We start from the raw sequence: 27356 nt of genomic DNA, 5'->3' as shown, positions 1-27356 counted from the left end.
GAGAAAAATGATTTAATATTTAAAAATCCCGTAAAATTACATGTTTATAATACAGCTAGAATAAAGCAGGAAATAACATAACGTATACGTACATCGGAATCTGTAGGCGGCAGGATGGTAGTTGTATATAGTTGGTAAATGTATTAATTGCTAATTATTAAGTATTGATTTTTTTAAATGGGGACGTAGCATATCCGAGGGGGAGGCTGTTCGTTCGCAAGTACTTGGAACTATTTTACGCGACGGCAAAAAGGTCTGTACGTTCATCCCTTCCTCCATGGGCGTAGTAATACAGCGACTGGAAAAACCGCGGGAAAGTTTGGAAAAATCGTTATCAAATACAGCGAAACTGTGGAATGTCCGATGAAATTATCGACCGAGATCCATTCCTAAGCAAAGAAGCTTGCGACTCCGCGAAGACGCGAACGATGGGAGGATCCGAATGAATTATTTACAGCGAAAGGAAAAAATACAAACGAACGGGTAAAAGAAGATGGCGGACCAATTAAGAGCACCGCGCTGATACATTTTATTCTTTATTTCCAGCGATGGTTAATATTTTATAAGTAGCGAATTCACGAGGCCCGTGCGAAATTTATAATTCTCGCGTAAACGACGAAACGGATGACAAAGCCGGCTCGCCGTGATCCGTTGACGGTAATAGCATTTAATAGGGCCGGAATCCATAAATAAAACAATTGGTTATATACATATGTTTTTCAAATCGACGAATGCTATTATATATTTTGTATTGAGCACTCGTTTCGGGAGAGAGACGCCGACGCCCGGCGCCGACGTCGTTTTTAAAGCGTCAACGTGTGCCGGAGAGTAATCTCACCCAATCCGGGAGACTCATCATAAGTAAAAAAAAAAATCGTTAGAATAATCAACCCTCTCAGACACGCTGGCACATCGTAAAGATGCATCGCTGAAAGTTTTATATCGGTCGTTTCCGACGTTTTTTCGTCAAGGTGCCAAAACGACAGCCGGGAGGGAAAATTAACAACAAGCGATGAATTTAATATTGTGAAACAGGGGGGGGGTCGCGAGAAAACTCACGTTTAATCATTTTACAAACGAGAGAAACCGAAAAAAATATAGAAGTACGTAAAAATAGTGGGGAGAAAAACGTTTCCTTAGCGTGGTGATACCCTGCACGGTCGTTTAGTTTTTTTCTATCGTTTTTTTGAAATGGGTACAGCGGGTCGTGATTTCGAGCACGACCGGGAGGACGAGCCCTACTGCCGAATTTGTGCGAGCGACATACCAAGGAACAACGGGGTCCATATTTTCGCCGAGGATGGTAGACGGCACTACCTGCAAACCAAAATACGGAAATATCTGTACATCTTGGTAAGTTCACCACCGCTAACGAGTGTGAATTACCGCGGACGCGGTTGTATGCGCGCCTATATGCACACGGTCACGGGCAAATGCTCGCGTATGCGTATGTATATCCGTTTGTGTACGTTCAACGTGCATGTGAATTTTTTTTCGAAAACTCTCCACGGTACCCCGAACCCCGTTACTGACGTTTCCCGCTCGATCTAGAGACCAGTGTACCCCGTTCTCTACATACACCTATTCAACTACACGTGCATGCGACGTGAAAATTTCGGAACTGCGATAGAATTTTGTAAAATTGAACACGCTGATAATAGAAATTAAACTACTACTTAATTAACTGGCTTACTAATTATTTAATTGATTCCCCTCAACATTTATTAATTAGATTACATGACAATACAGTGTATTATTAAAATGATCGATCCCTTCTGCACTTCCAATGCATTTTTATACATATTTAAATACGTAATCTATGTGAAAATGAGAGAGAACCGATTGCCATAGATGAGGATTTAATCGAAAATAACAGAATAATTCTAATCTGTAAGATGGAAGAATCCATTTTGATGGGAATACAGAACTGTTAAAAATTAGCATTTTATTGATTACAATAAGTATACTATATGCGCTACATAACTGGCGCATCTATAAATATGATTCGATACATACAAGATAATTCATAAATAACAGATGAATATTTATCCACGTTACCGTAGAAGAATATCATTTATCTACGATATTTAATATTGTAGAAGTATTAAATAATACTTTTAAAACCGAGACGATACGATATAAATTTTATACAAATTATTAAGAAAAACGGAGATACTATTTTGTCAGATCATATTTAATCATTTTATCCCCTTATAAGATTACTAATTTTTAAACGTTTTTAGATTTTATTTTTACAATAAGCATCAAACGTTTATACTCTACTTCTCATTCTTTCATTAATTTTCATACATTAAATGAACTCCCTACTCTTGTTAATCTTATAATTTTAATCTGGGCTTTGTAGGTGTCCTCCGAAGACAAATTGTCAAAGATGGTTTGCGTTACGTGCATCAAAAGACTTGAAGGCATCCATCGGTTTGCCATGATGGCATACAGGACACAGGAGAAGCTGAAGTCACAGTTTTACAGTAACAACGTGAATACAGACTCGCAAGATGCAGAGACGGAGGATGTGAAAACTGTGCAAGAGGCAACAAAGAGAATAGAGGATCGAGGACTGCTACACACAATATTAACAAAAGTAAATTCACTACATGTATTCTGAGTTTGATACACGTAAACTTAACTTATTAGACGTGGACCTGTTATTTAGGGTGCAATAGAAATTTTGGCTGAAGGCGAACCACTGGGACCATCGGAATTCATATCGCAGAAGGACAAGTGTCATACCCCAAATACGGAAGAGATGGAGGTCAAGGTAGATCCAATGTTATTTTTACAATATGGCATGGAACATTCAACGTCAGAAACGTCGGATGCGTCTGATACGGAGGAGAAAATATCAAGAATAGATTCTCTAGAACCATTGCCATTAACGAACAAGTAAGTTCACTATCTTGTGAAAGGGTAACGCCAACGCTTGGGAGATTTAAAGCTGTTTCGAAATGAATCACGTTTAACTTTTTAAGAACCGATGGAATAAAGAGGGAAAAGAAAGAGGAAATGGACGACGATACGCAGGAAGATGCACAGGAAGTTGTTTCTAACGTATCTTCGAAACCTCATGAGTGTACGATTTGTACTCGGTCGTTCGTATCACAGATCGCTCTGCAAAATCATTTGTGGTCTCATTTGCCTAAAGACAAACAAACCGACGGAAAGCCTATCTTGAGATCTCAACAAGTTTATTCTACCAATGGTGCGCTTCACGTGAACGCCGATAGTAACTCATCCGGGAATTTCGTCTGTCCAATTTGTAGTAAAAAAATTTCTACCAAGGGTAATCTAAAGGTACATTTGGAAACTCATCGGCCTAAAGGAAAATATGGTTGTGACATATGTGGTAGAATGTGAGCATCGTATTTTGTACATTAAATTCAATTAAACGTTTGTGGAGGAAGCTGTTAATCGATCTCGTTTCAGCTTTAAGACGCAGTCAAATTTATTTCGTCACAAGGAATACCATGGCGGTATTCAGTTCCCGTGCAATGTCTGCGGAAGAGTTTACCCGACAAATTCTACGTTAAGAGCTCACAGTATAACGCACTCGGATCTGAGGCCGCACGCGTGCCCGCTTTGTGATAAGACTTTCAAGAGGAATCAGGATCTGAAGTTTCACATAAATCAGCACACTGGTGCAAGGCCTTACCAATGTCCGTATTGTCCGAAAGCGTTCGCGAGTTCTGGGAATTGCTTCTCACATCGCAAGAGGATGCATCCCCGAGAAGTGTACCGGGACCGGCAAAGAGCCGCGGATTTAATGAGATGAACCATGGGCAACCAGTACGAAGAATGGTTTTAAAACGAAAAAAGTACGTAACGATTTACAAGAATGGTCGTTTAGATGTGCATTAGAAAAACGAAATGAGTAAACAAAAAACAGAAAACGATGAGCTTTAATTTCGAACAGTAATGGTGCTAACGTAACAACCAGTTTTGTACGTTTTCAATTGTTTCAAATTTAGCGTTAGCCATCGTTATCGACAAACATTTAATTGTTTGTTCTTATATGGCATAACTAGGTTTCCTTTACATAACATAGATCCAAACAAATATATATTATATATACACATATTTTTTTTAAGTTTTTATCTTACGGACGTTGCTGAACTTGATATACTTCCAACCGTTGTTGATAAATTTAGTAGTTATATTAATTATTGACTCGTATATAGTACAAGTGATAATAACGATAGTTTTTAAACAGTATAGTCGAAATAAAAATTTGTATTTTTTACTCGTTTATCTATATTCGACTTCGACTTGTTTAAGGGTAGAAGGTTTCATATATGTATATCTAGACCGCCGTCGATACCATTTATTGAGAAGCAAACCACAATCCAAAATCTTTCTGTGCAATGACAGTGTTTAAGAAGGGTGTAACGTTAGTCGTTCGAGACGCAGTATTATTCGATTAATATTAAACCGGAAATGAACCCGTCGATGATAATTACAATAAAGTATGAAGCTTTAAAATTAGAGTTAAATTAGATTTCTCACGTTTTACAAAAGAACAAATTCAGCATTAGATAACTGTGATTTTTTTAGAATCAACAATGCGATTAGGAAAAATTGTAATACGTGGGTTCATACGCTGAATGTTGTAAGCACAAAACACGGTAGTTAACATTTATTTCCGTACGCTCAGAATCTGATCTCTCGTAGTTCCCTAATGACTAAATAACGAATAAGGAATTTCTAATATTTTTCGAAACCTCAGGCGAGTACAATATTTTTAAGTAACGCATATACACGCTTATGTTGGTACAACACGTTCAAATGATTGAATTTATTTGCCGTTCGTTTTATGGCCGTTACGTGCCATAACGTCATTTTTATCGTCACGATAAACGTGAAACGGATTTGAATAAACAATGCAAAGTTCTAAAGGCAGCGCGTTTTGTCCATATGTAAAAAGCAGCTGTGCAACAGCGAACGTTTGATAAAATACGTATATTTACGAGAAAATGATTAAAAAAAAATGACCAAAGAAAGGTGAAAAGAAGAGAAGAGAAGAACATGATGAAATGCATTTTTTCGAGTAACGGGGAAGAGTTGTAGCTCGAGGAATATTTTTAGCACAATACATCTACAAACATCATCATAAGTAACGTTAAGACTGTATACGAAATTCGGTGTCAAATTAGAGTAAACGACGTAAGCGTAAGGGATTAGTATACGATATCAATGGCTGTATGTCGGAGAAGATAAGTATAGTCTATGAAACGTAGAGGCTGTAGTTGACGTTAAAAAACGATCACGATGTTATTCTTTTAACCAGGATGTACGAATTAAAGAAAAATAAATGTTGATTAAAGTCTGAGTAGCTGTTAGGAAAGTTTAGATAAGGATTTTTAGACAAGGAGCCACGTAACCATAGAGGATCATAGTCTGTGCTTCCGTATCTATCGTATAAATTCGCACATACCCCGGGAAAGGAATGATAAATTAACCAGTAGTATATGTTACATTAATTTTAAACAGAAGAGAACCGTGTGTAATCGCGCTGCTGCATTAGCATAGTAGAGGGCTGGCCGAACTTTCTGTTCAATTAATGAAAACAAAATTAACCGTCGACGTTCAGTTAAATAGTTGATTTTCATTTGGAAGACGTTTTTATAAATGTTTTAAAAGCCTCGATGTGCGCGGCCGCCCTAGCTTATTTAAAGATACAGTTGTAAATTGCATACTTTGCAATTACGCTTGCCAATCACGTGTAGTGTAAGTAGATAAAAATTAATGGATATAGCTACATATCCAGAAAAGTAATCAATTTTTGATAGAAGAAAAATGTACGGCTCACGGCTCAATTTTTACACCTGACTCACCCTTAATAGGGCCCGAATCGTCAACACAGGTTTTCGTGCGACTGTTCTCGATGATCTTAATAGGACGACTCTTAAAGCAGGGATGAACAAATTTCTCAATCTGTTTTCGTTCGAGTTCTTCCTATAATTCTTCGACTGCCAAATTTTATCATTTACAAATACGCGTCGACTCTACGGTCGTAATAACAACACAAAACACGATTCAGGTGGTTTGAATGATTTCTATAGAGTTTTGCTCATCCCTCGCTGCGGGGGTGAAAAATTGAGTATTTTTCTAAAGTCCACGTGTAACGCAAAAGCGATTAGTATCTAAATTAGCGACTAAAGGAAAGTGCCAGTAACACAATGAACTAGTCTCCGGCTGATAAACACTGAATTAATTCCATAGATAGAATCCAGATCGGAATTATCGATAATATCAATTGTGACACGTAATAAAACGATTATATACAACGTCAATCTGTAAATTATTTCATTCCAATATACTCTTTCACATCCTAATTTCATGTCTTCCCAAGTTCATTCATGATGATTAAAAAAAATCTAGTGAAACAAATAATCGGGACACAATATTATCACGAGCAAATGTAGGTCATTAGGTAATAAGGTCATAAGGTTCCCATACTTAGATTGCCTACTGGATTCTGCATGTTTCAGAAAAGACTGGAACAATTGCCTCTCTTGAACGTTATCAACCATTTAGTGCATGTGTCGCAAATGTTGAAACCTTTGACTCTTATGTGTTCGAATATCTTTCTATTCTCGTCTGAATACAAAAGCAGAGACAATCTCAAAGACGGTATTTACCCAGAGACGAAAAAGAATCAGCTATCTCTGTTCATTACATTATCGTGGAAGTGTTTCGTATGGAAGTTCATCAAGATAACTCTGAACTAACTGCGAACGTAATACAAGAGAAATTGCAGAAACGACGATTCGTTGCGCAATCGACATCGATGTAAGTTGAACGAGTAATTAAATCGATGGACAAGGAAGGAAGAAGTTGCACCGTAACGTATAATATCGCACGCTATCGGGGTGATTGTTTCAAAGTTTGACGTTAATTTTCTATGTCGAAAAAGAAGTTTTCAGAAGTAGTGAAACAACTGCTGCAATGCTGTATCATTACCGCAAGGTCGGACGGTTTTAGGGGCGTATATGTTGTACGCAGTTGCCCCTAACGATATGCTCGTGTTTAATCGAAGGATGACCCAGGTTCCGTGCTATAATTGTACTTTTCGTGGCACGACACCGTTAACCGTTCCGGTTCTATCTTTATAGCGAAAAGGCGGTAGAAACATGATGGAAGTTTACCAGATATGCACGTCGACTTATATCTTAAGAGATGTGTATTTTTATTCATAATCTTATCTGACCCGGAGTAACTTAATTTATTATATAAATTCGTAATAAAAAGATAAAATGATAAACGATTCAGAGTTTCATTAATAAGAAAGAATCATTAATATATTGACCCGCAATTCACCTTTTAACCAATTCGAGGCAGAAGCACGTAGTCACGTGCATAACAGTTGTGAATTAAAAAAAGATTTTAGACATTAATTTGGCATTAAGCTGAATCATGAGACGACAGTGATATCTCTTCACCGATTTTGATATAGTATAGTGATTGATGTAGACTATGTAATAAATTCAAAGATGAAATTCGATTTAACTGAACAATAATCGATGACATTTTCATTTAATCTTATCGCGTAGGTTATACTTAAGTATACTGAGTCATTGATAAAAATAATATATACCTTCGCGAATTCTGTCCCTCTCAATTTCTATACATGCTGATTACTACTTATGGCCATGCTTCACATGCTTCATCCGGAGAAGGGGAGGGATCGAGGAAAATGAAACGAGGGGAAGAACTGCATCATGACGCGATGAAAAAATGATTCATAATTCGCTACCAGCGCGTTCACGTGCTCGATCTAAATGATACACCGCAATACCTAGTAATTTTTTAAAAAGAGATCTGTATACGTCCGTACTATTGGTGGGAATGGCGGAATAACAAGTCGCGTCGTTCGTAACGTCCTTCAAACGTTCCTATCGATTCTAAGAGTGTACGGAACGGAGTCGTATAATACGATGTTCACTGTCGAAGCATGCTAGTTTGTCGGTAACGGAGCTTGGCCGATTGTCGTTCAGCAACTGATATCGCACGCTCGTCGTTGGCCTGGTGAAAAGATACCGCGCAATTTTTTTTTTCTCTTCTATCTTAGCCGTCCTAAGTTCCACGCTAAGATCGCACGGGAAAATGTCAGATAATGAAAGTAAATCGTCGTGTCATATGCGTCAAAATTGCGTTGTTCAACCGCTGTTGACAGGTACTCGCATTCTGCAATGTGTTTACGATTATGCCACCAGTAGCGAAAAGCATGTTTTAAAAAATGTAACCTCGAACTACCACTTTCATCTTGCCGTTCTCTCGTTAGATATATTAAGTAATGATGTAACACGTGTTGTCTTCTAAATATACTGCACTTTGAATTCCCAACGATGATTTCGATCATGTACTCTCCTGAATAAATAAATGTAGACAATGTTTCGCCTGTTTCTTTATATCGTGTTTACGTTCATTGATGTATTTTTAAATGTATTCGCTCGTACACATAATGGAATAAATGCTCTAAGCCGAATAATCCAATTGATTTCATTCTAGATTTGTATCAAATCACAATGGCATACGCTTATTGGAAAAGTGGAAAGATGAATGATCATGCTGTGTTTGATTTATATTTTCGTAAGAATCCGTTTCAAGGAGAATTCACAATTTTCGCTGGGCTAGAAGAGTGTATCAGGTTTTTAGAAAAATTTCGTTATTCCTCCAGTGGTATGTACATATTTGTATTATAGAGATCCTCCCTCTCTGAGATTTACAAACTACAATGTATATTTTTGTAGACATTAAATACTTGAAATCTACTATGCCATCGATGGTCGATCAAAGGTTTTTTGATTATTTAAAAGACCTGAATCCAAAGGACGTGTCCATATGTGCTATGGACGAAGGCTCAGTATGTTTCCCAAGGTCAGTGGAAATCATCATTGCACTCATCACGCTATATAATCCAGTTGTGTTAATCAACATCATCGTTACCATCGTTTAGGAAACTTTCCCTTGCTCTTAAGACAGCAGTCAGCAGTTAGAATTAATCTCCCAAACGCTTATCAATCGACATTACATATTCGACGAAACGTGAAATGTTAGTAAGCTAAAACCTCAATACAAATTGATATGTTACGCAGAATACCATTACTAAGAGTAGAAGGTCCATTAATAATGGTACAACTGTTGGAAACAACACTGTTGACGTTAGTTAACTATGCAAGTTTAATGGCAACAAATGCAGCCAGATATCGTATGGTTGCTGGAAAAAATATAACGCTACTTGAGTTCGGCCTGCGGAGAGCTCAGGGTCCTGACGGTGGTTTAAGTGCCTCTAAGTATAGCTATATCGGTAAATATTTATTTTACTTTTGTTTCAATTAACTGTTCACAATTACTCTCAAATCAATTTATCATGCTATATCGATCATTGCTCATATCTACGTATAAAGCCTCTACTGGTTCTTTTTCTTCCATTTGTATCCTTTACTGACTTGTCTCAAAATCAATAAGAAGTAGTACAGATTTGTAACACTTCGTACCACCCTGGTGATGAATACTGATATGAGCTAGGTCAGATATATTTATACATGGTGTCATATTCGTAGATATATTTATATAGGGTGATACTTCGACATTCTCTTTATTTCATATCTTAAGGAACAAATTATTTCATATTCTAATCATTGCTCTTTATCAAATATTTTCCAGGTGGTTTCGATGGTACAAGTAACGTCTTAGCAGGGAAACTTTATAATATTCCAGTAAGCGGCACGCACGCACATTCGTATATCACGTCTTTCACTGACATGAACGATTTAAAACAAAGGGTAACCGAATGCTTCAAGCTCAAAAAGAAATTATGTTCTGTGTTAATTAAAGTTTAAAACTGTTTCCACAGACATTGGCGCATAAAGAAACGGGTGAGGTTTATGACATTTTAAATCTGGCTTATAAACATCGGGACGCTATCGCAGCTGACGTAGGGACGCTCGTCTCCGAGGCTTCCAGCGGAGAATTAGCTGCTTTAATTAGTTACGCCATTGCTTTCCCACAAAGATTCGTCGCTCTCGTAGACACGTACGACGTAAAGAGGTATGACATTTCTCCCGTTTCATTCTACCTTCACGTTTCTTCGATCTCTCTTGCATTCAATACTCATTTTAATTGCATACGTATCTTCTTAATATTAGAGGTAGTGTGTAGACATTCAGAATTTTACTTAAATGTGTCACCACGTTCCTATATTAATTGAAATATTTTTTATCCAAGATTAATTCGTAGAATCTATTATTGCTTGTAGTATGTAGAATTTATTTAATAATTCTTTCCTCGATTTTCATTTTTCTAACGTGCGTGTGTGTGTGTGTGTGTATGAATAGAAAATGATAGATGCATGAAAATACTTGCAAAATTAAAAGTTCATGACTCACAATCAATTGATAACGATTAGTTGAAAAACTCAGAGAAAATATACTTTATTGAAATGTAAGATGCTATAAATAGACTAGAAAAATAGTGGAGATATTTTGTCGATATTCTTATGTTTACCTTTAAAGATATGTCTAATTGAGTTTGATATGTGCATCAGCAAATCTAATTACAAGTTGAAGAAGCAGGCACGGTAAAGCGTATACATACTGTAGCCTAACAGGAGTGTGTTTATAGTATCGAAACCTCGGACAAGAGACAGACATGTATAGCCAGCCTAAATGTAAAGAATAAGCGTCTAACAAATGGGTCCAATACACATGCCCAAAATGGTGTCAAAAACAATCCGATTATATCAGAATCGACTTCACATCACAAGAATGGCTTTTTAAAACCAGGCGAATTGGGTGAGCTCTATGTGAGGTACGACATTATCCTCTTTGTCTGCTTTGCGGGATAAATCATCTCTTCCTTTCATTTATCAAACGTTCGGTCAATCACAATCGGTTATTCTCACGAATACTAAATGCACGTTGTTATTATTATTATTATTATTATTATTATTATTATTATTATTATTATTATTATCATAGTATCCTTGTTTCACGTCTAGTTTTTTAATTCAATTATCTGTATTAACGATTGGTCGACAACCCTGTCATTTATGTTAATTGAAAAGCCAGCTGCGTATAAATACTTTTCTATTTCGTTCAATCAACTTCTAGCGAAGAAATATTATTCTGTAAAGCGGGCAAACTTGTATTCGTTGTTTAATTTCTTTAACGTAAACAAATGATAAAGGATGCGGAGGAATTGTAAGTCATTGTCAGAGAAATATGATGAACCTTGATTATACTATTACCTTATATAGCACCCTTCCCAATTCAGCCATGTAACAAAAACCAAAATAACTAGTAATGTACATAATATTGTAGTAACAACGCGGGCGTATAGCTTTAAGAATTTAAGCTTATCAAAGACCTTGAGAACAAACAAGTTTAATAGAGAATAGGAAAAGATGTAGATAAAACCAGGTAGCAATTCTTATACTGACGTCAACTAACATCACTAACTATGTAATTAACAATACGAACACAATGTTTCATTTATTTTTTATCATAATTTATGTACTTTCAAGTTACAGTCATTTACACGTCTATCACTATCCCAAATATCTCATGTAATTTAGATAAGAAGCTAGCAGTTAGCCATGTATTTTCGTTTGACTAATAGTGATGCATGAATCAGATATTAACGTTAATCGCTGGTGTATATTTTCGTTTAATGGACGTAGAATAATTATCGTACATCAGAATTCTGTAGATGCATGTGTGTACGTCTATAATACATTTTATCCGGCTGTACATAATTTACACACTTTGAAATTTTTCACTCAGGAGTGGTCTTCTAAACTTTTGCGCAGTAGCATTGGCTCTGAACGACCTGGGCTACAAAGCGATTGGTATAAGAATCGATAGCGGTGATCTGGCGTATTTGAGTAACACGGCGAGGGACATTTTCGAAAGGATCGCTGAGAAATACAACATACCCTGGTTTGCGAAATTGACGATTTGCGCTTCGAACGATATTAACGAGGAGACTATTCTCAGTTTAAATGAACAGGTAGCTAAATCTACGACTTGACCCAACGACGAGATTCTGTAGAAATTTATAACGGGAATTGTTTTTCTAGAGCCATAAAATTGATTGTTTCGGAATCGGGACGCATTTGGTGACTTGTCAAAGGCAGCCGGCGTTAGGCTGCGTTTATAAAATGGTCGAGATCAATGGCCAGCCTAGAATCAAGCTCAGCCAGGAAGTTGGTAAAGTGACGATACCGGGCAAGAAAAATGCATTCAGATTATACGGGGCCGATGGATACGCGTTGGTTGATCTCTTGCAGAGATCGTCGGAAGAAGTTCCACGAATGAAGGAGAAAGTTCTCTGCAGGCATCCTTTCGAAGAATCGAAAAGGGCTTATGTTACACCGTCGCGGGTGGAACCATTGCATAAGGTAAATTAACTAGGAATATTCGCATGTACGATTCGAAGACGAAATTAATTGTATTTCTTTGCAGCTGTACTGGCAAAATGGTAAAGTGTGCCAGCCTTTACCCACGCTACAAGAAATACGAAACAGAGTGCAGGAGTCATTGAAGACACTTAGGAACGACCATAGGAGAAATTTGAATCCTACACCGTATAAAGTGAGTTTCAGTGATTGTATTTCTAATTTGTGAAGTGCCTTTCTGTGGTAATTTAGAAATTCGAATGGTTTTTGCACAGGTCTCCGTCAGCGACGACTTGTATAATTTTATACACGACCTCTGGTTACAAAATGCACCGATCGGTGAACTCTCGTGAAGCTGTATGATTATAATGGAGAACATTATTTGAACGGCCTATCATTACGCTGAGTTCAAGATTCTGAAAGTTTATTTTTTACAATATAAGCATAATTTATGTGGAGTAGCGTATTTTCATAACTTATAGAAGGTCACAATTTAATATGTTTATATAGTTTTATAAATACAGTAATCTTTAAGAGAGGAACCTTTAAATTATATCGTAAGAGGTGTAATAGTGTCTGCCGTAAGTATTGTAAGTAGTGAATATTGATTTCTGAAAAGGTACAAAACAAGTACACACGAATTAAGATTGCACAATTTAGAGAAATATACTTGTGGTTTTGCATGTATACAGGAAAGATTGAACGTGTGTATATAATGAAAAGTTACGAAACCGGGGATGTAAATTAAGTATAAATAATTGACGATGTTTCTGAAATTCCTTTTAACGTAATGATTGTGAGATCATTTGGTGATAGTTTTTTTTTTTAGATATTTCAGTCAAGTTTATTTTCCTTTTTAATGAAATGAAACGAAAATAAAAGATAGTTAATTTTGTAAAGTATACAAAATAGGTTTAACGTGTTTAACAAACGTAAGCAATGAAATAAACGTTCTAAATTCGATATTTCCTTGAGAAAACATGTACAAATTTTGAGCATAATGAAAAGTAATACAACAGAATTAAGATGTATAAATATGTATAGAAATGAAGAGAAAGTTTATCAGTATGCGAGATATGTTTCAACGAACTCATTAAACATTTATTACCAATGTTGCCCATTCTGTTCGTTACAAACTAATCTCATTTTTATAGTACGTGTCGTTATACATGAGAATATTTTCATAAGATAAAATAATTGAAGTGAAATAGTAAAAATTTTATTATCTCACATTATTAAACCCGCTGTTTTTACATTACACCTACTGTATGCAAAATGTATCAATAAAAATAGTTGGTTTTACAAACATGTTACCTTATTTCCTTCACATTCTTTAACATCCTAGAATGTAATAATGTGTAACAATGTTTTAGCAAAGTCACGATTTATTTTAATAGCTTTCTAACGTAGTACGTTGACAGTAATTTGCAATTAAAAATTATACAGTCTAACACCGAGAAGTTTAACCTGACTCGAGACCTAATATTGCGCATATAGGTAAAATATTTCGTATTTAAATCGCGTATAAGAGATTCGTTGAAAATTATTAGTGTTCGAATTATTTTTACGTCAGAGACCTTGCAGCTCTCGCAGGTATCATGTTTGTTGTTATACACTGCTTAAAAATGTTTGACAAATCGAGGAATGGTTATCGGAAGCGTGTAAATATATCGAGAGAACTAAACGAAGTGAAGATTGATGACAGTAAACATTACGTACCAAGTACCGAGAGCTGTTTCATAAAAGAGGAACGATTACTTTTGGCGGAACGCTTGTGATTAACTCGAAGAAGTTGCGGTCAAGGTCAGTGGATATAACGTAACGTTTGTTAACCTTTAGCCATTTACTGACAGATAAACAAATGAGCAATACGTTGTTAAAAAATGGGATTTAAAATTCTAATAATAACCCCTTAAACATTTTTGTTAATTTTCGGAAGAATTAAGGAACGAGCAGGAAAAAGCTGATACATGACGTTTCTCCTTTTGCAGGAATAAATTGTATAAGATATCGAAGCTAGAAAATATGAAAGCTCTCCCTCAAATTATTGTCAATCTTTGTCCATTGATTGCGTTATTATTCAGTATAATTGTTATAATTGCGACGATATACATCAACGAAAAAGTTACTCCGCTTCTTGTATTCTTCTCTATACAAGTATACTTAAATTGGTATTCGATATACACGATAAGCCGTAATGCAACGACTATGGATGTTAGAGCAATAGGGAAGAAATTATTAACAGATAAAAGAGTAAACAATGTTGAATACAAATATTGGTACTGTGAAAAATGCGCTAATTATACGTGCAAACCAACGCAGCATTGCATCTTTTGCAAAAAGTGTTATCACTTTCGCGATCAGCATTGCTTCGTCCTAGGTGCTTGTATATTAAGGCAAAATGTAGGTAACTTCATTTTGTTCTGTCTCTATACGGCATTTACATGCATACATTCATTATGCATTCTTGGACCGTATTTATACGAAAATATTAATCGTGTAATAAGAACAGACACGGACTCCTACAATATATTTTTAAACTTTTGCTTCCCCATCGCGCTTATTCGATTACTAAGAGATTCTAAAGAGAACACTTATATAATACTAGTAACGATGTTCGATGTCTTAGTTTCGATTTTATTTATATCCTTGGTGTACGCAACTTGGAAATTGCACAGCTGCATGACGGGGAAACAACGTTATGCAAATATATCGGGAAGGCAGAGTTTGAGAGAGATCTTTGGAAGTTACGGTCTTTCAAACATTATCTTTCCGTACAATGGTCTTATAGGAACTAGAGACCTTAATGGGAAATATGAGTTGAAGCAAGTATAGAAGGGCTTGAGAAACTTAATGACGAAGTAATTGAGATATGTACAATTATACGTTTTATACTTGATCGGACACATGAAGTACGCGTTCTTTGTTTATTATAAATTATATTGTATTATAATAAATATTATGTATTTAAAACACATTTTCACAAATCATACTACAGTCTTCGTGTTCACGAAAAGACCGTTCTCATATTTCTATATTACATGTGTAATAATAAAGATTGTAATGAAAACAATTGGAATTAGCTTTCATTACATTTCCAATTACTTTGAATTATCATAGAAATGTTATACCTATATTCATAAAAGTTCTATAATTCTGTGTGAGCATGATGTAGAGCTTTAAAATCGTTGGGATGAATGAATACCCCCTCAGCCGTCACCCACTGAACATGAGGTAAAGAGTCAGAAGAATATTCACCTATTACCTCGGCCTGACCAGGAATTGGATTCCCATAGACTCGCCCACTTACTCCTAAATATCTATCGAACAAAATCAACTAATATACAGTGTCTTCATTTTACATACTAGATAGAAATGATATGGAACTCACGTGTGTGTATCTACGTGCTTCAATATGACTGGTTCGTTTCTGTTCCAAAATTCAGTATTACACTCTAAGAGCCAATTGTCTCCAGTATCACCTTCACCTTGACTATCACCATACGCAGATATCTCTTGCTTTCCACTGAGCGGTGAACTGACGAGATGAGAGTGAAGATTTTTCTTTGTTGCTATATGCTCTAATCTTATAATATCCCCACACTTAACCAGTTCACTATTGAGAGTGATTAGAAACATAATTATTGTCATGAACAGTCATTATAAAAACAGTATTCTCCTCGATCACAAGCTGCATACCCTCTTGTGCATTGTTTTTTGGTTCCTGCTTTTATAAGCCAATAAGAATTTCCATCTTCCTTTGACGAAGTACCTGTTACTGCTTGCTGGCCACTGCCACTACCGTACTTTATGTCATGAGAATGTAATCTCACTTTGTATTCTACGTTCATTAATTTCAATGTAGAACCACATGTCACGTATTGTATCTCTTTGGCTGTAAATATATATTCATAAACATTTCAACAGTAATTACTTTTTAAATTTAAATACAATTATATTTCACAATATAGATTGAATTAAATTAGAACTTGTAGTAGGTATTCAACAAATCTTTTAACGAAGTAGGTTAGCTAAATCATCATTAATAAGAACTATTTTATTATTCACAGAAATGAGGATTTTTCAGGTACGAAATACGATACAACTAAGAGCAGTTTTAAAATGAATGGGCTCTGTTTCAAAATATATTTGACGTTTTGTGTAATAGATAGGATTCTTATACCTTTCGCAGCATTTGTGCAAAACGTGATTATCACGAACGATATGAACGAGAAATAAACGAGATTATCTTTCATTTTTAAAACAATAATAATATACTTAATTTACGAAGGAACCGAAACCGAATGTCTAATACACGTGTGAACTGTAAACATCTACGTGCGTGTTAGCTTTCTATTGGAGTTTGTGGACACCCCACAGTGGTTCTCAACGTTTTAATCTCACGTTGTAATAAAATGATTAATTTTATGAAAAATATACAGCATCGTAGAATGAATTCTTAATAATTTTTTATGCCGTAATAAAGGAAGATACGTAATAAAAAATATACACATATAGTATTAAAATTATTTCATGTATTCATATTTATTTTGTAAACATTTTATAAAACAATGTATACTATATCAATATTTTGAAAAATGATAAACTTTCTAGGTACATTTCCTAGAGTTAGCATAAGAGAAAGTACGTTTCACACTGAAAATGCAACATATTTGGAATCATACTCTGTTGGAAAAATTCTCTAACGAGAACGATCATCTTTTTATAAAATTGTATTTGTAAAAACGCAGTAAACTGTAATTCAATATATAAAGAATAAAAACTATATATTTTTACTCAGACGTATTACCCAGTAACAGTTAAATATTTCTTTCCTTCTCTCCTTTGTAATAAAAATCTCTTATTTATACTCTCTTAATTATTACATGTACATATACATATATATATATCCCAATATTACACAACTTTTAGCATGAAAAATATTTTGTAAAAGTTATACAATTATGCAATGCATAAAATCTATAATAGTAGAATGATAGGAATGAAATATCATATAAGCAGGCATTTAGATCTGCCCCTTATTCAAATAATTCTTATTTCATTGTACAAATGTATCAAGGAACTGTCCAAGCATTCTTCAAATACATTGCGCATTACGTTTTTTAATAATCGATGATGAACACACACCGATTAATACTCGACAACTTTTGGACGGGTTTTAACGTAAACGTACGCTGCTATTAAAACAAATATCGCAGCAATCGTTGGTAACACGATCGTGAAGACACGCTGTTTGTTCTCCAGGAACTCCTTTTTCCTTTCTTTCTTCTGTTTATTCGTTTCTTTCGTCTTCCCCTTCAACTGGCGCATTTTCTTCCTAAAAATAAATGTTAAAAACGTTTAATATCATTAGATTAAAATGTGGAAACAGTAGTAGACTATAATCCGTACCATAAACATCGTAAAAATACATAAAATAAAAATATGTAATATACATAATCATTATTCCAAAACTTCAGAACAATTGCTAATAAGCACGTATGACGTTCTTTCTTTTTAACATTACTACACCTTTAAATGTTTCTCTCATGTTATTAAATAATAATTAAAAAGGAACACGTTTGCATATGCATATGTTTATGACACTTTTAAGCACTATCAACATACATGCGTTTCCTACTGTACTTTTCGTTACTATTGAAGATAAATAAAAATGTACAAATTTGAATACCTTAATAATTAAAATAACTGGATATTAAACAACTATAGAAGCTTGTTTTGGGATTCTCAAGCCACTACGAAAAGCAGATTTGCGTACATGACACGTAATAAAATAACGCTAGCCTACCAATCGCGATTCCTGACACTTCTCTATAAGAGAGGTGCAATTGAACTACGTTAATCAATGTGTACGTTCAACCTATAAATTCCATTTTTACATTTTACATATATACGAGTACATCTGTTACGCATAAAATATAATGAACAAGCTTATTTTAAATTCTTATATCTGTTCTTCCAGGCACTAGTGTTTGTACCTAAAAGCGGATTTGATGTTATCTTTAAATTGTAAGAGAATTTGAAAAGGATCATTCACATGATTGGTGTGCTAAGTGCCAGATCAACTATATAAATCCCATGAGAAAAAAATATAAATTTGCAGGTGTAAAATTTAATTCCTCTACTGTATCGTATTATTCTTAACCGTAATGCCCTTTGGTTCGGTTTAAATATGTGCCTTTTATGTTCATAAATAAGTGAATAGAAAACAGAAGTGTCTTTGCACGTCTTGTAAATTTATGCATTGCGTCATCACGATAATCGTTACAAGAAAAAATACTATAGAATGAATAGTTCGGTGCATCCCCGACTGTTAAAGAATAATCTTATAATTCTTCGAAGAATTACCCAGCATTGTATTGTCAGTTATCTGCCCATAACGCTATCGTCACGTTTAGTTACGAACGTTCAGTCAGTATTCTCAGTCAATTTTCAAAGTATCTCTTCGACGATTTTTCAATTTCTGAGCTTCCGAAGGCGAATAATAATAAGGTACGTAATCGTATATATACATATACACGTTTTATTAAATGAATGGCTCGAAGAATTCTAAACCATAAAATTATAGAGCAATGTGTATCAGCACACGTATACAATGTATTTACGTATCCTTTATAGTAGTTTAAGATGCATAAATTATGATTTTAATTAATTTAAATGAATTCCATCAGTCGAAAATGGTTGGCACTTCTGCAGAGATTTTCGCGAGATGATGTAGTTTAATTTTATTGTATAAAAAATTATGGTATTAATCAGATATCATGGATCATCGATAAAATTGTACAGGGATTAACACAGAGAACAAGTGTAAACAATAGAAGAATTTTGTTTTTCCTTTTTTTTAATGTCCTAGTGTGTTTCTAAAAACAAATTTACATGTTGTTTACATTTTATATACATATGTGTGATCTGTAGCTAAATGGTGATTCAGTAAGGCATCTTTGTTTCAGAATTGACCAGAAAGGAAGATAAGCACTGTAAGGCTTGGGTGTAAACATTTATCACCTCGAAAATGTATATGGAATTAGTGAGGCACAATGTGGCGTGTTGCAACGACCAATATTTTTGTTATATATGCAGGACTAAGATGTCCAATTCAAAAGATGCCTGGAATCACATTAACGGTAATATTCATTGGAGAAGAGAGTTCCATGAGAAATTTCATGTCTCGTTAGAGACCATGACTAACAGAAAGAAGACGTTGATGCTGAAACTGTCAAAGCGCAATGGCACGATAGTTACGAGCTACAGTTATTTCTGCATTATTTGCCAAGAGAACATTTTAGACGTAATGAGCATTTTGATGCATATTCAAAGTCCCTCTCATAACGAGAATGTAAAGAGTCGAAAGAACGATGACTACGTCGCGGTGATGAGTGACATGAAGACAGAACTGAAGAGGAGAACAGAGGAGATTGACATACAACCAGTATTAGATGCAAATCCGAATTATAAAAAAGCCGCCCAAGGACTTTATAAATGTATATATGTTGAACTTTTTAAGAGACTGCACAGTCATTCAGACGAGATATTCAAGATTTTTGTATCTAATGGTATAATTATATTTGATTCTTATGATATAAAATGCCCATTTTGTAGCTGCTTGATTGATTTCGAGCTTGCTTTAAAACATATAAAGGAGCATGAGAGTCAAGAGGCGTTAACAGTTACACCGTCTAACGATGATACATTGCCACTCTTTAAGTTTGAACCAGAACGATGTACGAAGCTGAATGAAAATATAGTTCCTGATACAAACGAAGAAGGAATTAATGAAACGAAGGAAATAGGCATAGCTGAAACACTCTCTGAAGAACAGATCATAGCTACAGTTTCAAATAGTGGAAAACGAGGTAAATCTAAATTTAAATGTACATTCTGCGGCTCCGAGAAATGTTATTACGATTGTTCAGAGGAGTTTGTACGAACATTGGCCGCGAATGAAATTCGTATTACCAACCGCGGCAATTTTAAATGCAAATTATGCAAATGCCGTAGATTAAAGGGAGTGTCCAATATTTTAGATCATATAAAGTCTATGTCTCATAAACAATTGAAAAATAATAAATTTAAAGAAAGTTTAAATAAAGAACTTGTTATCGATTGCCCTAATGTTACAATGAAGGTAAATATGAATCAGACCAGTAACTTAAACGGCAATAGTTGTGATGTAAATCAAGATGTAGTTCCCACAATGATTAATTCAGGCGAAACAGTGTCTATCGAAGTTGATACTAGCGGAAAAAAGAATAATAAACCGTTAAATGCAAATAAGAGCAATACGGCTGCCCGGAATAATACACAAGGCTGTAAGAAGAAATCCAAAATGAATTCATCCGGTGCTGCTGTTACTAAACTAACAAAAGGAATTGATAAGACACCTATCAATGATGAGAATAATTCGGTTGGCTCTCTTATAACAAAAGACATTAACCAAATGTTAAATACAAATGAGAACGCGACCACTGCCCAGAATAATACACAAGCATGTAAAAAGAAATTTAGAAAGAATTCATCCGGTGCTGCTGTTACTAAAGTAACAAAAGGAATTGATAAGACACCTATCAATGATGAGAATAATTCGGTTGGCTCTCTTATAACAAAAGACATTAACCAAATGTTAAATACAAATGAGAACGCGACCACTGCCCAGAATAATACACGAGCATGTAAAAAGAAATTTAGAAAGAATTCATCCGGTGCTGCTGTTACTAAAGTAACAAAAGGAATTGATAAGATATCTATCAATGATGAGAATAATTCGATTGGCTCTCTTATAACAAAAGACATAAACCAACAAATGTTAAATACAAATGAGAGCGCCACCGCTGCCTGGAAAAATACACAAGCATGTAAAAAGAAATCTAAAAAGAACTCATACGGTGCTGATATTAGTAAAATAACAGAAGAAATTAATAAGATATCTATGAATGATGAGAATAATTCGATTGGATCTCTTATAACAAAAGACATAAACCAACAAATGTTAAATGCAAATGAGAGTGCCACTGCTGCTCAAAAAAATGTACGAGCATGTGAAAATAAATCTGAAAAGAATTCATCCGGTGCTAATATTACTGAAATAACAGAAGAAATTGATAAAATATCTGTCAATAATGAAAATAAATCGATTGAGTCTCTTATAACAAAAGATATAAAACAACATATAACAAAGTTTTTGAATATTCCACCGAAACGGCAAACACCAGAGGAAGAGAATGTAAGGACAACAACTTTGACAGAAGACTTGAACAGGCCATACCCATTAAAATATTTAGAAATCGAAGAAGCCATGTATAATATTCAAGGGCAATTGAATAGTATACAAAAAAGTCTAAGATTCATTGTGCCCTATAGTGTCCTCTCAAAAAATTTCTACTGCTTGCTCTGTAATGACCCAGTGTCAAAGGAAATCGCTACGTTGTATGAGCACGTGTGTCTTGAAAAGCATGAAATGCAGGTAAATAAAATAATGGAGGATAGTGAATCCGAGAAGCTGTCGCAGCAATATATGAAAGAAAATGAAAATGTAGTAAGGTGTTTCACTTGCAACATGCACCAAGTCGTCGATACTGATAAACATATCAAGACCAATAATCACCAGATGAACCATAAAAAGTTTGTCAAAGCTACTAACGAATTGTTTACTTATGTATCACAAGCTCTATGCGATATGTGGTACAGCATTCAACAATTCGGTTGCGCTTTATGTAAAACAAGTTTTAAATATAAACTGGATTTTTTACAACACATTATTGAAATGCACAAAAACGTATCTTTAAAAGATATGGTGTTCGATTTCTGCATACCATGTACAACGTTGTGGCTGTCTATTAAGAACTCGTATGCAGAACATTGCAAGGGTAAAATACATAAATATTTAGTTAAGAAACAAGATTTTATGGTTGGGGATCTTCCCGAAAGTATAGAAAACATTTTACAACACGTTGACGATATTTCTGATACCTTACTTCAATACACGCAAGTTTCATTAAACGACAATGTACAGGATGAAATACTCGAATCTTTGGAAAATAGCTTAAGAGCTATTTTTCCAAATGTCAAAGCATATGTGTTTGGCTCGAGAGTTGCTGGACTCGCAACTGCAAATAGCGATGTAGATATATATGTCGATTGTGGTAGGTATTTGATAGCCTTTCGAAACTGAGAAGTCTTGATCATTCCACTGTTATATCTATTCTCAGGAAACATGTATAATCAAGATATAGTTGACTGTTTGAGAAAAGATCATTTGACACAGATTAAGCAAGTTTTATCGGAAGACAGAGAAGAATGGTGGATAAAGGAAATACTGACGAGAACGAGAATTCCACTGATAAAGTTAGTACACAAACAAACAGGTTTAAACTGTGATATTTCTAGTGTGAACGGCCTTAGTGTTGAGAAAACTAAACTTCTAAGGTAACGTGCTCTGGTCTACTTCTAACTATTACTCTACTGTCAAAATAATTAATCAAGTAATATATTACTGTTCGTAGGGCTCTAAATGATTCCTATCTACCCTGTAGAAAATTAATATTATTTGTTAAAAAATGGTTTTATTATTTTGATTTACCTCCAAGGTATGGCATAATAAGTTACGGTCTAACTTGGCTCGTTATGTTCTATCTACAAACAGAATCGTACTTGCCAAGTGTTGCTTCTTTACTGAAAGAAGGAAAGCAGCAGGCCAAAGGTAGTAATAAAAAACCTACAGTTATATCAGGTAAAGTCTCTAATTATTGGTAAAAAATGGATGCGTCGACTTCTTTAACCATTTACAATTTTTATCGTCTTCTAGGATGGGATGTTGACGTTGCACAACCAAAAGATAATAATAATGATAATTCTAAGCGATCTACTTCTACGTTGCTAATGGGTTTCTTTCAATTTTACGCAGAGTTTGATTATCGGCGTAACGTTGTTTGCCCGCTTATGGGTCATCCTGTACTCAAAACAGCCTTTTCAGAAGTAGATTTACCTGACGAAATGGGATCATATATTTGGCAATTACGAATGTCGAAGACTCCGAAATATTTTCGTATAGATTCTCCATTGTGCGTACAAGATCCGTTCGAGTTGAGCGAGAATATGACGAAAGGTGTATCGGCTATTACTTTAAATTACTTCAGACAATATTGCCGTAAGAGTGCAGTTATGTTAGAATCGTTGTCAAAATAATTTTTTACTCTGCTGCGTACTGCAACTTTAATCGAAGTAATTGCGACATATTTTTAATAAGGAAATAGAAAACTGATGAACTATTATTGAGTGTAACAGAACGAGATGAATTGATAATCTCTGTGATGTTAATATTATATTTCTCAGGGAGAGGGAGAAAGAGAGAGAGAATCTATTATTTTTTTCATGACTTTTTATATGTGACACTACGATTTTTAATCATTTTTTTGTGGAAACTTTATGCTATTAATTATTCAGCGAAGGGTCTAAGTAATGACTCGTTTATAATCTGTAAGAGTACTTTTCATTTTGTTAAGATAGGAGTATCTACATAAGCATTTAATTTTTGACATGGATTTAATATCGTATGCTTTTTTCGTTATTATTTATAAAATTTTCTTAGAATTTTTATTTCTTACGATACTGATTTTGTTTTAAATAATTGATTTACAAAATATCTGTATACCTTCTTACATTGCCATGTAAGTTAGATAGTGTAGCAAATTTTCCATGTATCATCACGAAGATATTGTTTCCACGATATCTTGTTTCCATACAAATTCTGCGCTACATCCATTTTTGGGTATACAAGATCTTTTACAAGTGAACACCGCCAGAATGCCCCAATCAACGCATTCGGTCGCCACTTCGAGATTCAGAAAATTTAACAGCTGAGGCATTATCTACAATAAGTTACCATTACATTAATTGTTTGTTGGAATTCATTCTACAAATATATGCGATGTTTTACCTGAAATTCAAACTGCCTTTCTTCATTACATCCCGAGCATTTTGGTACATCACCAACTTTGTTTTCTGATGAAATATATAAAACACTTCCTCCTCTGTCGTACCTGAGACATTTATGTTTTATTATGTTTACAAAAGAATAAAGAAAAAATGAAATTAGTGCAGTAAATGTGAACCTTAATATTTGGTCTGGATATTTATCAACGACTAAACGAAATTCACAAAATGTTTGATCCTCTTGCTGATCAGCTACATTTAACAATGTACTTTCCACATCTTCATTTTGAAGAGTTCCTGCTTCACCTTTCTCGATCATTGCTTCGTATTTCTTAATTTCTTCTTCTTCCTTAGATAAATCATTGTTACTTTCATCGTTTGTGTCATCTTTCTCTATTACTATTTCATATTCTGGTAATAAAAAATCATTAGTTTTTGTTGGTTCATTACTAGATCCACAGGTTCCTTTGTGCCCATGCTTCCAGTCGTAGACTTGATGAGCACGACAACAATAATTAGTCTTTTTACATTTAGAACAATGATTAGGTGCTAAGATCCCACAAACGTAACATGTTTTTGTCCATTGATCTACGTCTAGAATGGATCAATTTTTATAGCCTATGTTGATATAAAAGTTTGTAAAAGCTTCTTTAAGATACATACTGATATCGGTTCTCCAGTCCCTTTGTTCTACAGGTGGTTCAGGTGGGAAAAATTGATTTATTCTAGGTAATTGGGAACGGAACACTTTCAAGTTTCCAGTTTCATTTAACTTCGAACATTCCTTCTTCTTGCATATAAAAATGAAGATCGTTCTATGGAAAGCATCATCGTTCTCTTCATACGGAGCATAGATTTGACATAAAAATATACAGGGTTCTTTACAATATTCACACTGAACATCTTTCTCTCCAGGAATATTTTTTAAATCAAGCCACGCCGGTTTACCACCGACCTTACTCGGGAAAAATCTACTTTCCAATAACCACGACTCGCATTTTTCTACAAAACCTAAGTCTACCGTCATCTCTTGGATAAAAATATTCTAGCTCATCTGCTACTGATTACATGCATGCACGTGCGTGTAAAACCTAAGTACTTCTTTTGGGAACCCACGCTGATAAAAGATTTTCCTCGACGGACGACCCTGCGATCAAATTTCCGCAAATCTTAGAACACTGTTTCGGGGCCCAATGGTATCCTTATATTCAAGAAAATAAGTACGTCACTAGGAATTCACTGCCGTGAATGAGTGAATCCCTCCACGCTCTGTCAAGGCCGTTGAACGACCTCCACCCCCACACAACCAACGGGGCGGCAATTATATAGGTAACCCGCAATTGCAGCCATGATGCATGGAGACATTTTGTTTCATGTATCTCGGCCTCGGCGCAAGCGGCGCAAGTGGTAGAAGGGTGTCGGTTCGGTCTGTGCAGCTGCAGATCTGTTTCAAATCATTTTAATCGATTTTCCTGCAACGAAAATCGAAATCCCAGTCGCGAGCAGTGAACACTGTCACTGATTAAGTTCAAGTCGTGGTTTTTAGTTGGATGATTCATTTTATCGAGAAAGGTTGTCTATAAGATCGTGCGTGCCATAACCTCGGTTGGCTTGACAAACAATCTAGAAATTCGAGATTAGGTAGACGAGGAAAAATTCGCCGATATGGTGAAAATAGCATTGCAAATAACAGCCGCGTTGGAACATGTAGAAGAATTTAAACCGTCCGGGCCAGAATTTAGATGGTATCTGACGTTCACTTGCAACAACTGCGGCGAAGGGACGAAAAAGTGGAATTATGTGTCTCTGAATGAGTCGACGCCAGCTCAAAGGGGGAACGCGGTAAATCATTTCGTTAACAAGTGCAAACTTTGTGCTCGTGAGAATTCCATGACCATCCTGGAAGATTCGATAAAGCCGTACGTAGCGGACGATGAAGGCAAGTTTCAGACGATAGCAGTATTTGATTGTCGAGGCCTCGAGCCCAACGACTTTTGGGCGAAAGAAGGATGGATCGTAAAAACTGCAGACAATGGGACAAAGTTCACGGACGTAGATTTAAGCGAAGGGACGTGGGCCGATTACTGTGAAAAGATCAAAGAACCTGTAGAAATTACCGATGTCAAACACAGATTCGAGAGGGTTAAGTGACTGGTTCCACGTGAGTGCTCAAGATGTCAAAATCGACTGCTGCCAAAAAAACAAACCGAGTTTGGACTGAATGTTTCGGACATTATAGCTACAAAGTCTCTACGTTTGTTCTCTCGTCAGTTTCTTCGTACTCATCATTTCTGGGTTGTTATTCTGTCTTTTATTTCGTTGATATAGACTGTGTGTAGAGAAATTTGAATTTATCGATTAAAAACATTTAATCTTCGATATAGTTTACAGAATGCTGTAAACAGGGAAATTAAATAAAGTTGCATTATTTTCGTCTCTTTATAATTTATATTCGATTCTTAATTCCATCTTGAAAACATTAGCTAGATTATAATTATTAATCGTTATTGCAATTAAACTAAACAAACAGAAATGATCGCTTGTAGATATAATGAGGAAGATTAAGAAACATAGAATGAACGCACATTTCCAACGACGTAATATAATTTATTCATAATCATATAAAAAAAGACCATTTAATCTCGTAAATGGCTTACAATTAGTACAGAGAAAATTTGCAACAATAATTTGGCGCTCTTCTTTCCAAGTTTTCTAATCAATTGCCAATTGAACCCTGCACAAATAACTAGGTGACTAGCGTTGCGCGTCAGCAGGGGGAAAGGGTTTAAAAATTCGCTTACGTATCGTTCGACGAGTCGTCGAAGACTTTGGTCAAGATACGCCGATCGTGCGATCGAAATTCGTCGTCGTTTACCGCGTATCTTTGGAATGTCTCGATACTATTAATTAATTAATTAATTAAAAGTAGAATGATAACATTTTTAAATACGAGACCAATGACAGTTTGCCATAATAATTAATAATAATCGCT

General features: G+C 35.1%; 7 protein-coding genes across 12 annotated transcripts; 5 read left to right on the top strand and 2 right to left on the bottom strand.

Annotated features, from left to right (window-relative positions):
• Window positions 1–310: 310 nt before the first annotated feature.
• Window positions 311–6308, top strand: LOC108632085 (zinc finger protein 177). The gene is made up of 5 exons (XM_018036399.2): window positions 311–1353; window positions 2366–2602; window positions 2675–2904; window positions 2991–3371; window positions 3445–6308. The coding sequence occupies exons 1-5, from the start codon at window positions 1192–1194 to the stop codon at window positions 3788–3790; spliced, it is 1356 nt and encodes a 451-aa protein (XP_017891888.1). The 5' UTR covers window positions 311–1191; the 3' UTR covers window positions 3791–6308.
• Window positions 6309–7875: 1567 nt separating this feature from the next.
• On the top strand, window positions 7876–13721 carry Naprt (nicotinate phosphoribosyltransferase). 2 transcript variants are annotated; one of them, XM_018036396.2, is made up of 11 exons: window positions 7876–8191; window positions 8527–8697; window positions 8769–8895; window positions 9114–9325; window positions 9685–9803; window positions 9875–10068; window positions 10642–10827; window positions 11802–12027; window positions 12098–12418; window positions 12483–12611; window positions 12691–13721. In XM_018036396.2, the coding sequence occupies exons 1-11, from the start codon at window positions 8122–8124 to the stop codon at window positions 12766–12768; spliced, it is 1833 nt and encodes a 610-aa protein (XP_017891885.1). In that variant the 5' UTR covers window positions 7876–8121; the 3' UTR covers window positions 12769–13721. The 2 variants fall into 2 exon arrangements, with proteins under 2 accessions (XP_017891885.1, XP_017891886.1); XM_018036397.2 differs by lacking the exon at window positions 10642–10827.
• Window positions 13722–13923: 202 nt separating this feature from the next.
• On the top strand, window positions 13924–15488 carry LOC108632087 (palmitoyltransferase ZDHHC22-like). The gene is made up of 2 exons (XM_018036401.2): window positions 13924–14218; window positions 14407–15488. Exon 2 carries the CDS (start codon window positions 14441–14443, stop codon window positions 15248–15250), a length of 810 nt encoding a protein of 269 aa, XP_017891890.1. The 5' UTR covers window positions 13924–14218; window positions 14407–14440; the 3' UTR covers window positions 15251–15488.
• On the bottom strand, window positions 15299–18243 carry LOC108632088 (stromal cell-derived factor 2). Of its 2 annotated transcripts, XM_018036402.2 has the most exons (5): window positions 18108–18243; window positions 17590–17753; window positions 16115–16310; window positions 15807–16031; window positions 15299–15735 (listed from the first exon to the last, which is right to left on the bottom strand). In XM_018036402.2, exons 2-5 carry the CDS (start codon window positions 17744–17746, stop codon window positions 15564–15566), a joined length of 750 nt encoding a protein of 249 aa, XP_017891891.1. In that variant the 5' UTR covers window positions 17747–17753; window positions 18108–18243; the 3' UTR covers window positions 15299–15563. The 2 variants fall into 2 exon arrangements, with proteins under 2 accessions (XP_017891891.1, XP_017891892.1); XM_018036403.2 differs by lacking the exons at window positions 17590–17753; window positions 18108–18243 and adding an exon at window positions 16599–16888.
• Window positions 18244–18840: 597 nt separating this feature from the next.
• LOC108632082 (uncharacterized) lies at window positions 18841–24374 on the top strand. Of its 4 annotated transcripts, none has more exons than XM_018036393.2 (5): window positions 18841–18928; window positions 19387–22575; window positions 22642–22858; window positions 22936–23162; window positions 23238–24374. In XM_018036393.2, exons 2-5 carry the CDS (start codon window positions 19449–19451, stop codon window positions 23615–23617), a joined length of 3951 nt encoding a protein of 1316 aa, XP_017891882.1. In that variant the 5' UTR covers window positions 18841–18928; window positions 19387–19448; the 3' UTR covers window positions 23618–24374. The 4 variants fall into 4 exon arrangements, with proteins under 4 accessions (XP_017891882.1, XP_026675264.1, XP_026675263.1 ...); XM_026819463.1 differs by lacking the exon at window positions 18841–18928 and adding an exon at window positions 18937–19216; XM_026819462.1 differs by lacking the exon at window positions 18841–18928 and adding an exon at window positions 18937–19243.
• Zfrp8 (Zinc finger protein RP-8) lies at window positions 23793–25673 on the bottom strand. Its single transcript, XM_018036400.2, has 4 exons — window positions 25028–25673; window positions 24544–24958; window positions 24369–24471; window positions 23793–24300 (listed from the first exon to the last, which is right to left on the bottom strand). The coding sequence occupies exons 1-4, from the start codon at window positions 25389–25391 to the stop codon at window positions 24136–24138; spliced, it is 1047 nt and encodes a 348-aa protein (XP_017891889.1). The 5' UTR covers window positions 25392–25673; the 3' UTR covers window positions 23793–24135.
• An 89-nt stretch (window positions 25674–25762) lies between these two features.
• LOC108632090 (UPF0587 protein C1orf123 homolog) lies at window positions 25763–26809 on the top strand. The gene has a single exon (XM_018036406.2). It carries the CDS (start codon window positions 26030–26032, stop codon window positions 26513–26515), a length of 486 nt encoding a protein of 161 aa, XP_017891895.1. The 5' UTR covers window positions 25763–26029; the 3' UTR covers window positions 26516–26809.
• Window positions 26810–27356: the final 547 nt, after the last annotated feature.

The sequence above is a fragment of the Ceratina calcarata genome, unplaced genomic scaffold (genome assembly GCF_001652005.2).
Source record: "Ceratina calcarata isolate Rehan_Ccalc_2016 unplaced genomic scaffold, ASM165200v1 scaffold151.2, whole genome shotgun sequence".
NCBI lineage: Eukaryota > Metazoa > Arthropoda > Insecta > Hymenoptera > Apidae > Ceratina > Ceratina calcarata.
This window is presented reverse-complemented; position numbering and strand designations above follow the sequence as displayed.

Bases quoted from the DNA above. Each gene is read 5' to 3' on its own strand.
- LOC108632085 (XM_018036399.2), top strand. From the start codon at position 1,192: ATGGGTACAGCGGGTCGTGATTTCGAGCACGACCGGGAGGACGAGCCC. The intron at 1,354-2,365 runs GTAAGTTCACCA...TGGGCTTTGTAG, and splicing joins GGAAATATCTGTACATCTTG to GTGTCCTCCGAAGACAAATT. The intron at 3,372-3,444 runs GTGAGCATCGTA...ATCTCGTTTCAG, and splicing joins TGTGACATATGTGGTAGAAT to CTTTAAGACGCAGTCAAATT.
- Naprt (XM_018036396.2), top strand. From the start codon at position 8,122: ATGTCAGATAATGAAAGTAAATCGTCGTGTCATATGCGTCAAAATTGC. The intron at 8,698-8,768 runs GTATGTACATAT...ATATTTTTGTAG, and splicing joins ATTTCGTTATTCCTCCAGTG to ACATTAAATACTTGAAATCT. The intron at 9,326-9,684 runs GTAAATATTTAT...AATATTTTCCAG, and splicing joins CTCTAAGTATAGCTATATCG to GTGGTTTCGATGGTACAAGT.
- LOC108632087 (XM_018036401.2), top strand. From the start codon at position 14,441: ATGAAAGCTCTCCCTCAAATTATTGTCAATCTTTGTCCATTGATTGCG.
- LOC108632088 (XM_018036402.2), bottom strand. From the start codon at position 17,746: ATGCGCCAGTTGAAGGGGAAGACGAAAGAAACGAATAAACAGAAGAAA. The intron at 16,032-16,114 runs GTATGCAGCTTG...CACTCTCAATAG, and splicing joins AAAAAACAATGCACAAGAGG to TGAACTGGTTAAGTGTGGGG. The intron at 15,736-15,806 runs GTGAGTTCCATA...TTTGTTCGATAG, and splicing joins AAGCACGTAGATACACACAC to ATATTTAGGAGTAAGTGGGC.
- LOC108632082 (XM_018036393.2), top strand. From the start codon at position 19,449: ATGTATATGGAATTAGTGAGGCACAATGTGGCGTGTTGCAACGACCAA. The intron at 22,576-22,641 runs GTAGGTATTTGA...ATCTATTCTCAG, and splicing joins AGATATATATGTCGATTGTG to GAAACATGTATAATCAAGAT. The intron at 22,859-22,935 runs GTAACGTGCTCT...TACTGTTCGTAG, and splicing joins GAGAAAACTAAACTTCTAAG to GGCTCTAAATGATTCCTATC.
- Zfrp8 (XM_018036400.2), bottom strand. From the start codon at position 25,391: ATGACGGTAGACTTAGGTTTTGTAGAAAAATGCGAGTCGTGGTTATTG. The intron at 24,472-24,543 runs GTTCACATTTAC...TAAATGTCTCAG, and splicing joins TATCCAGACCAAATATTAAG to GTACGACAGAGGAGGAAGTG. The intron at 24,301-24,368 runs GTAAAACATCGC...AACTTATTGTAG, and splicing joins AAAGGCAGTTTGAATTTCAG to ATAATGCCTCAGCTGTTAAA.
- LOC108632090 (XM_018036406.2), top strand. From the start codon at position 26,030: ATGGTGAAAATAGCATTGCAAATAACAGCCGCGTTGGAACATGTAGAA.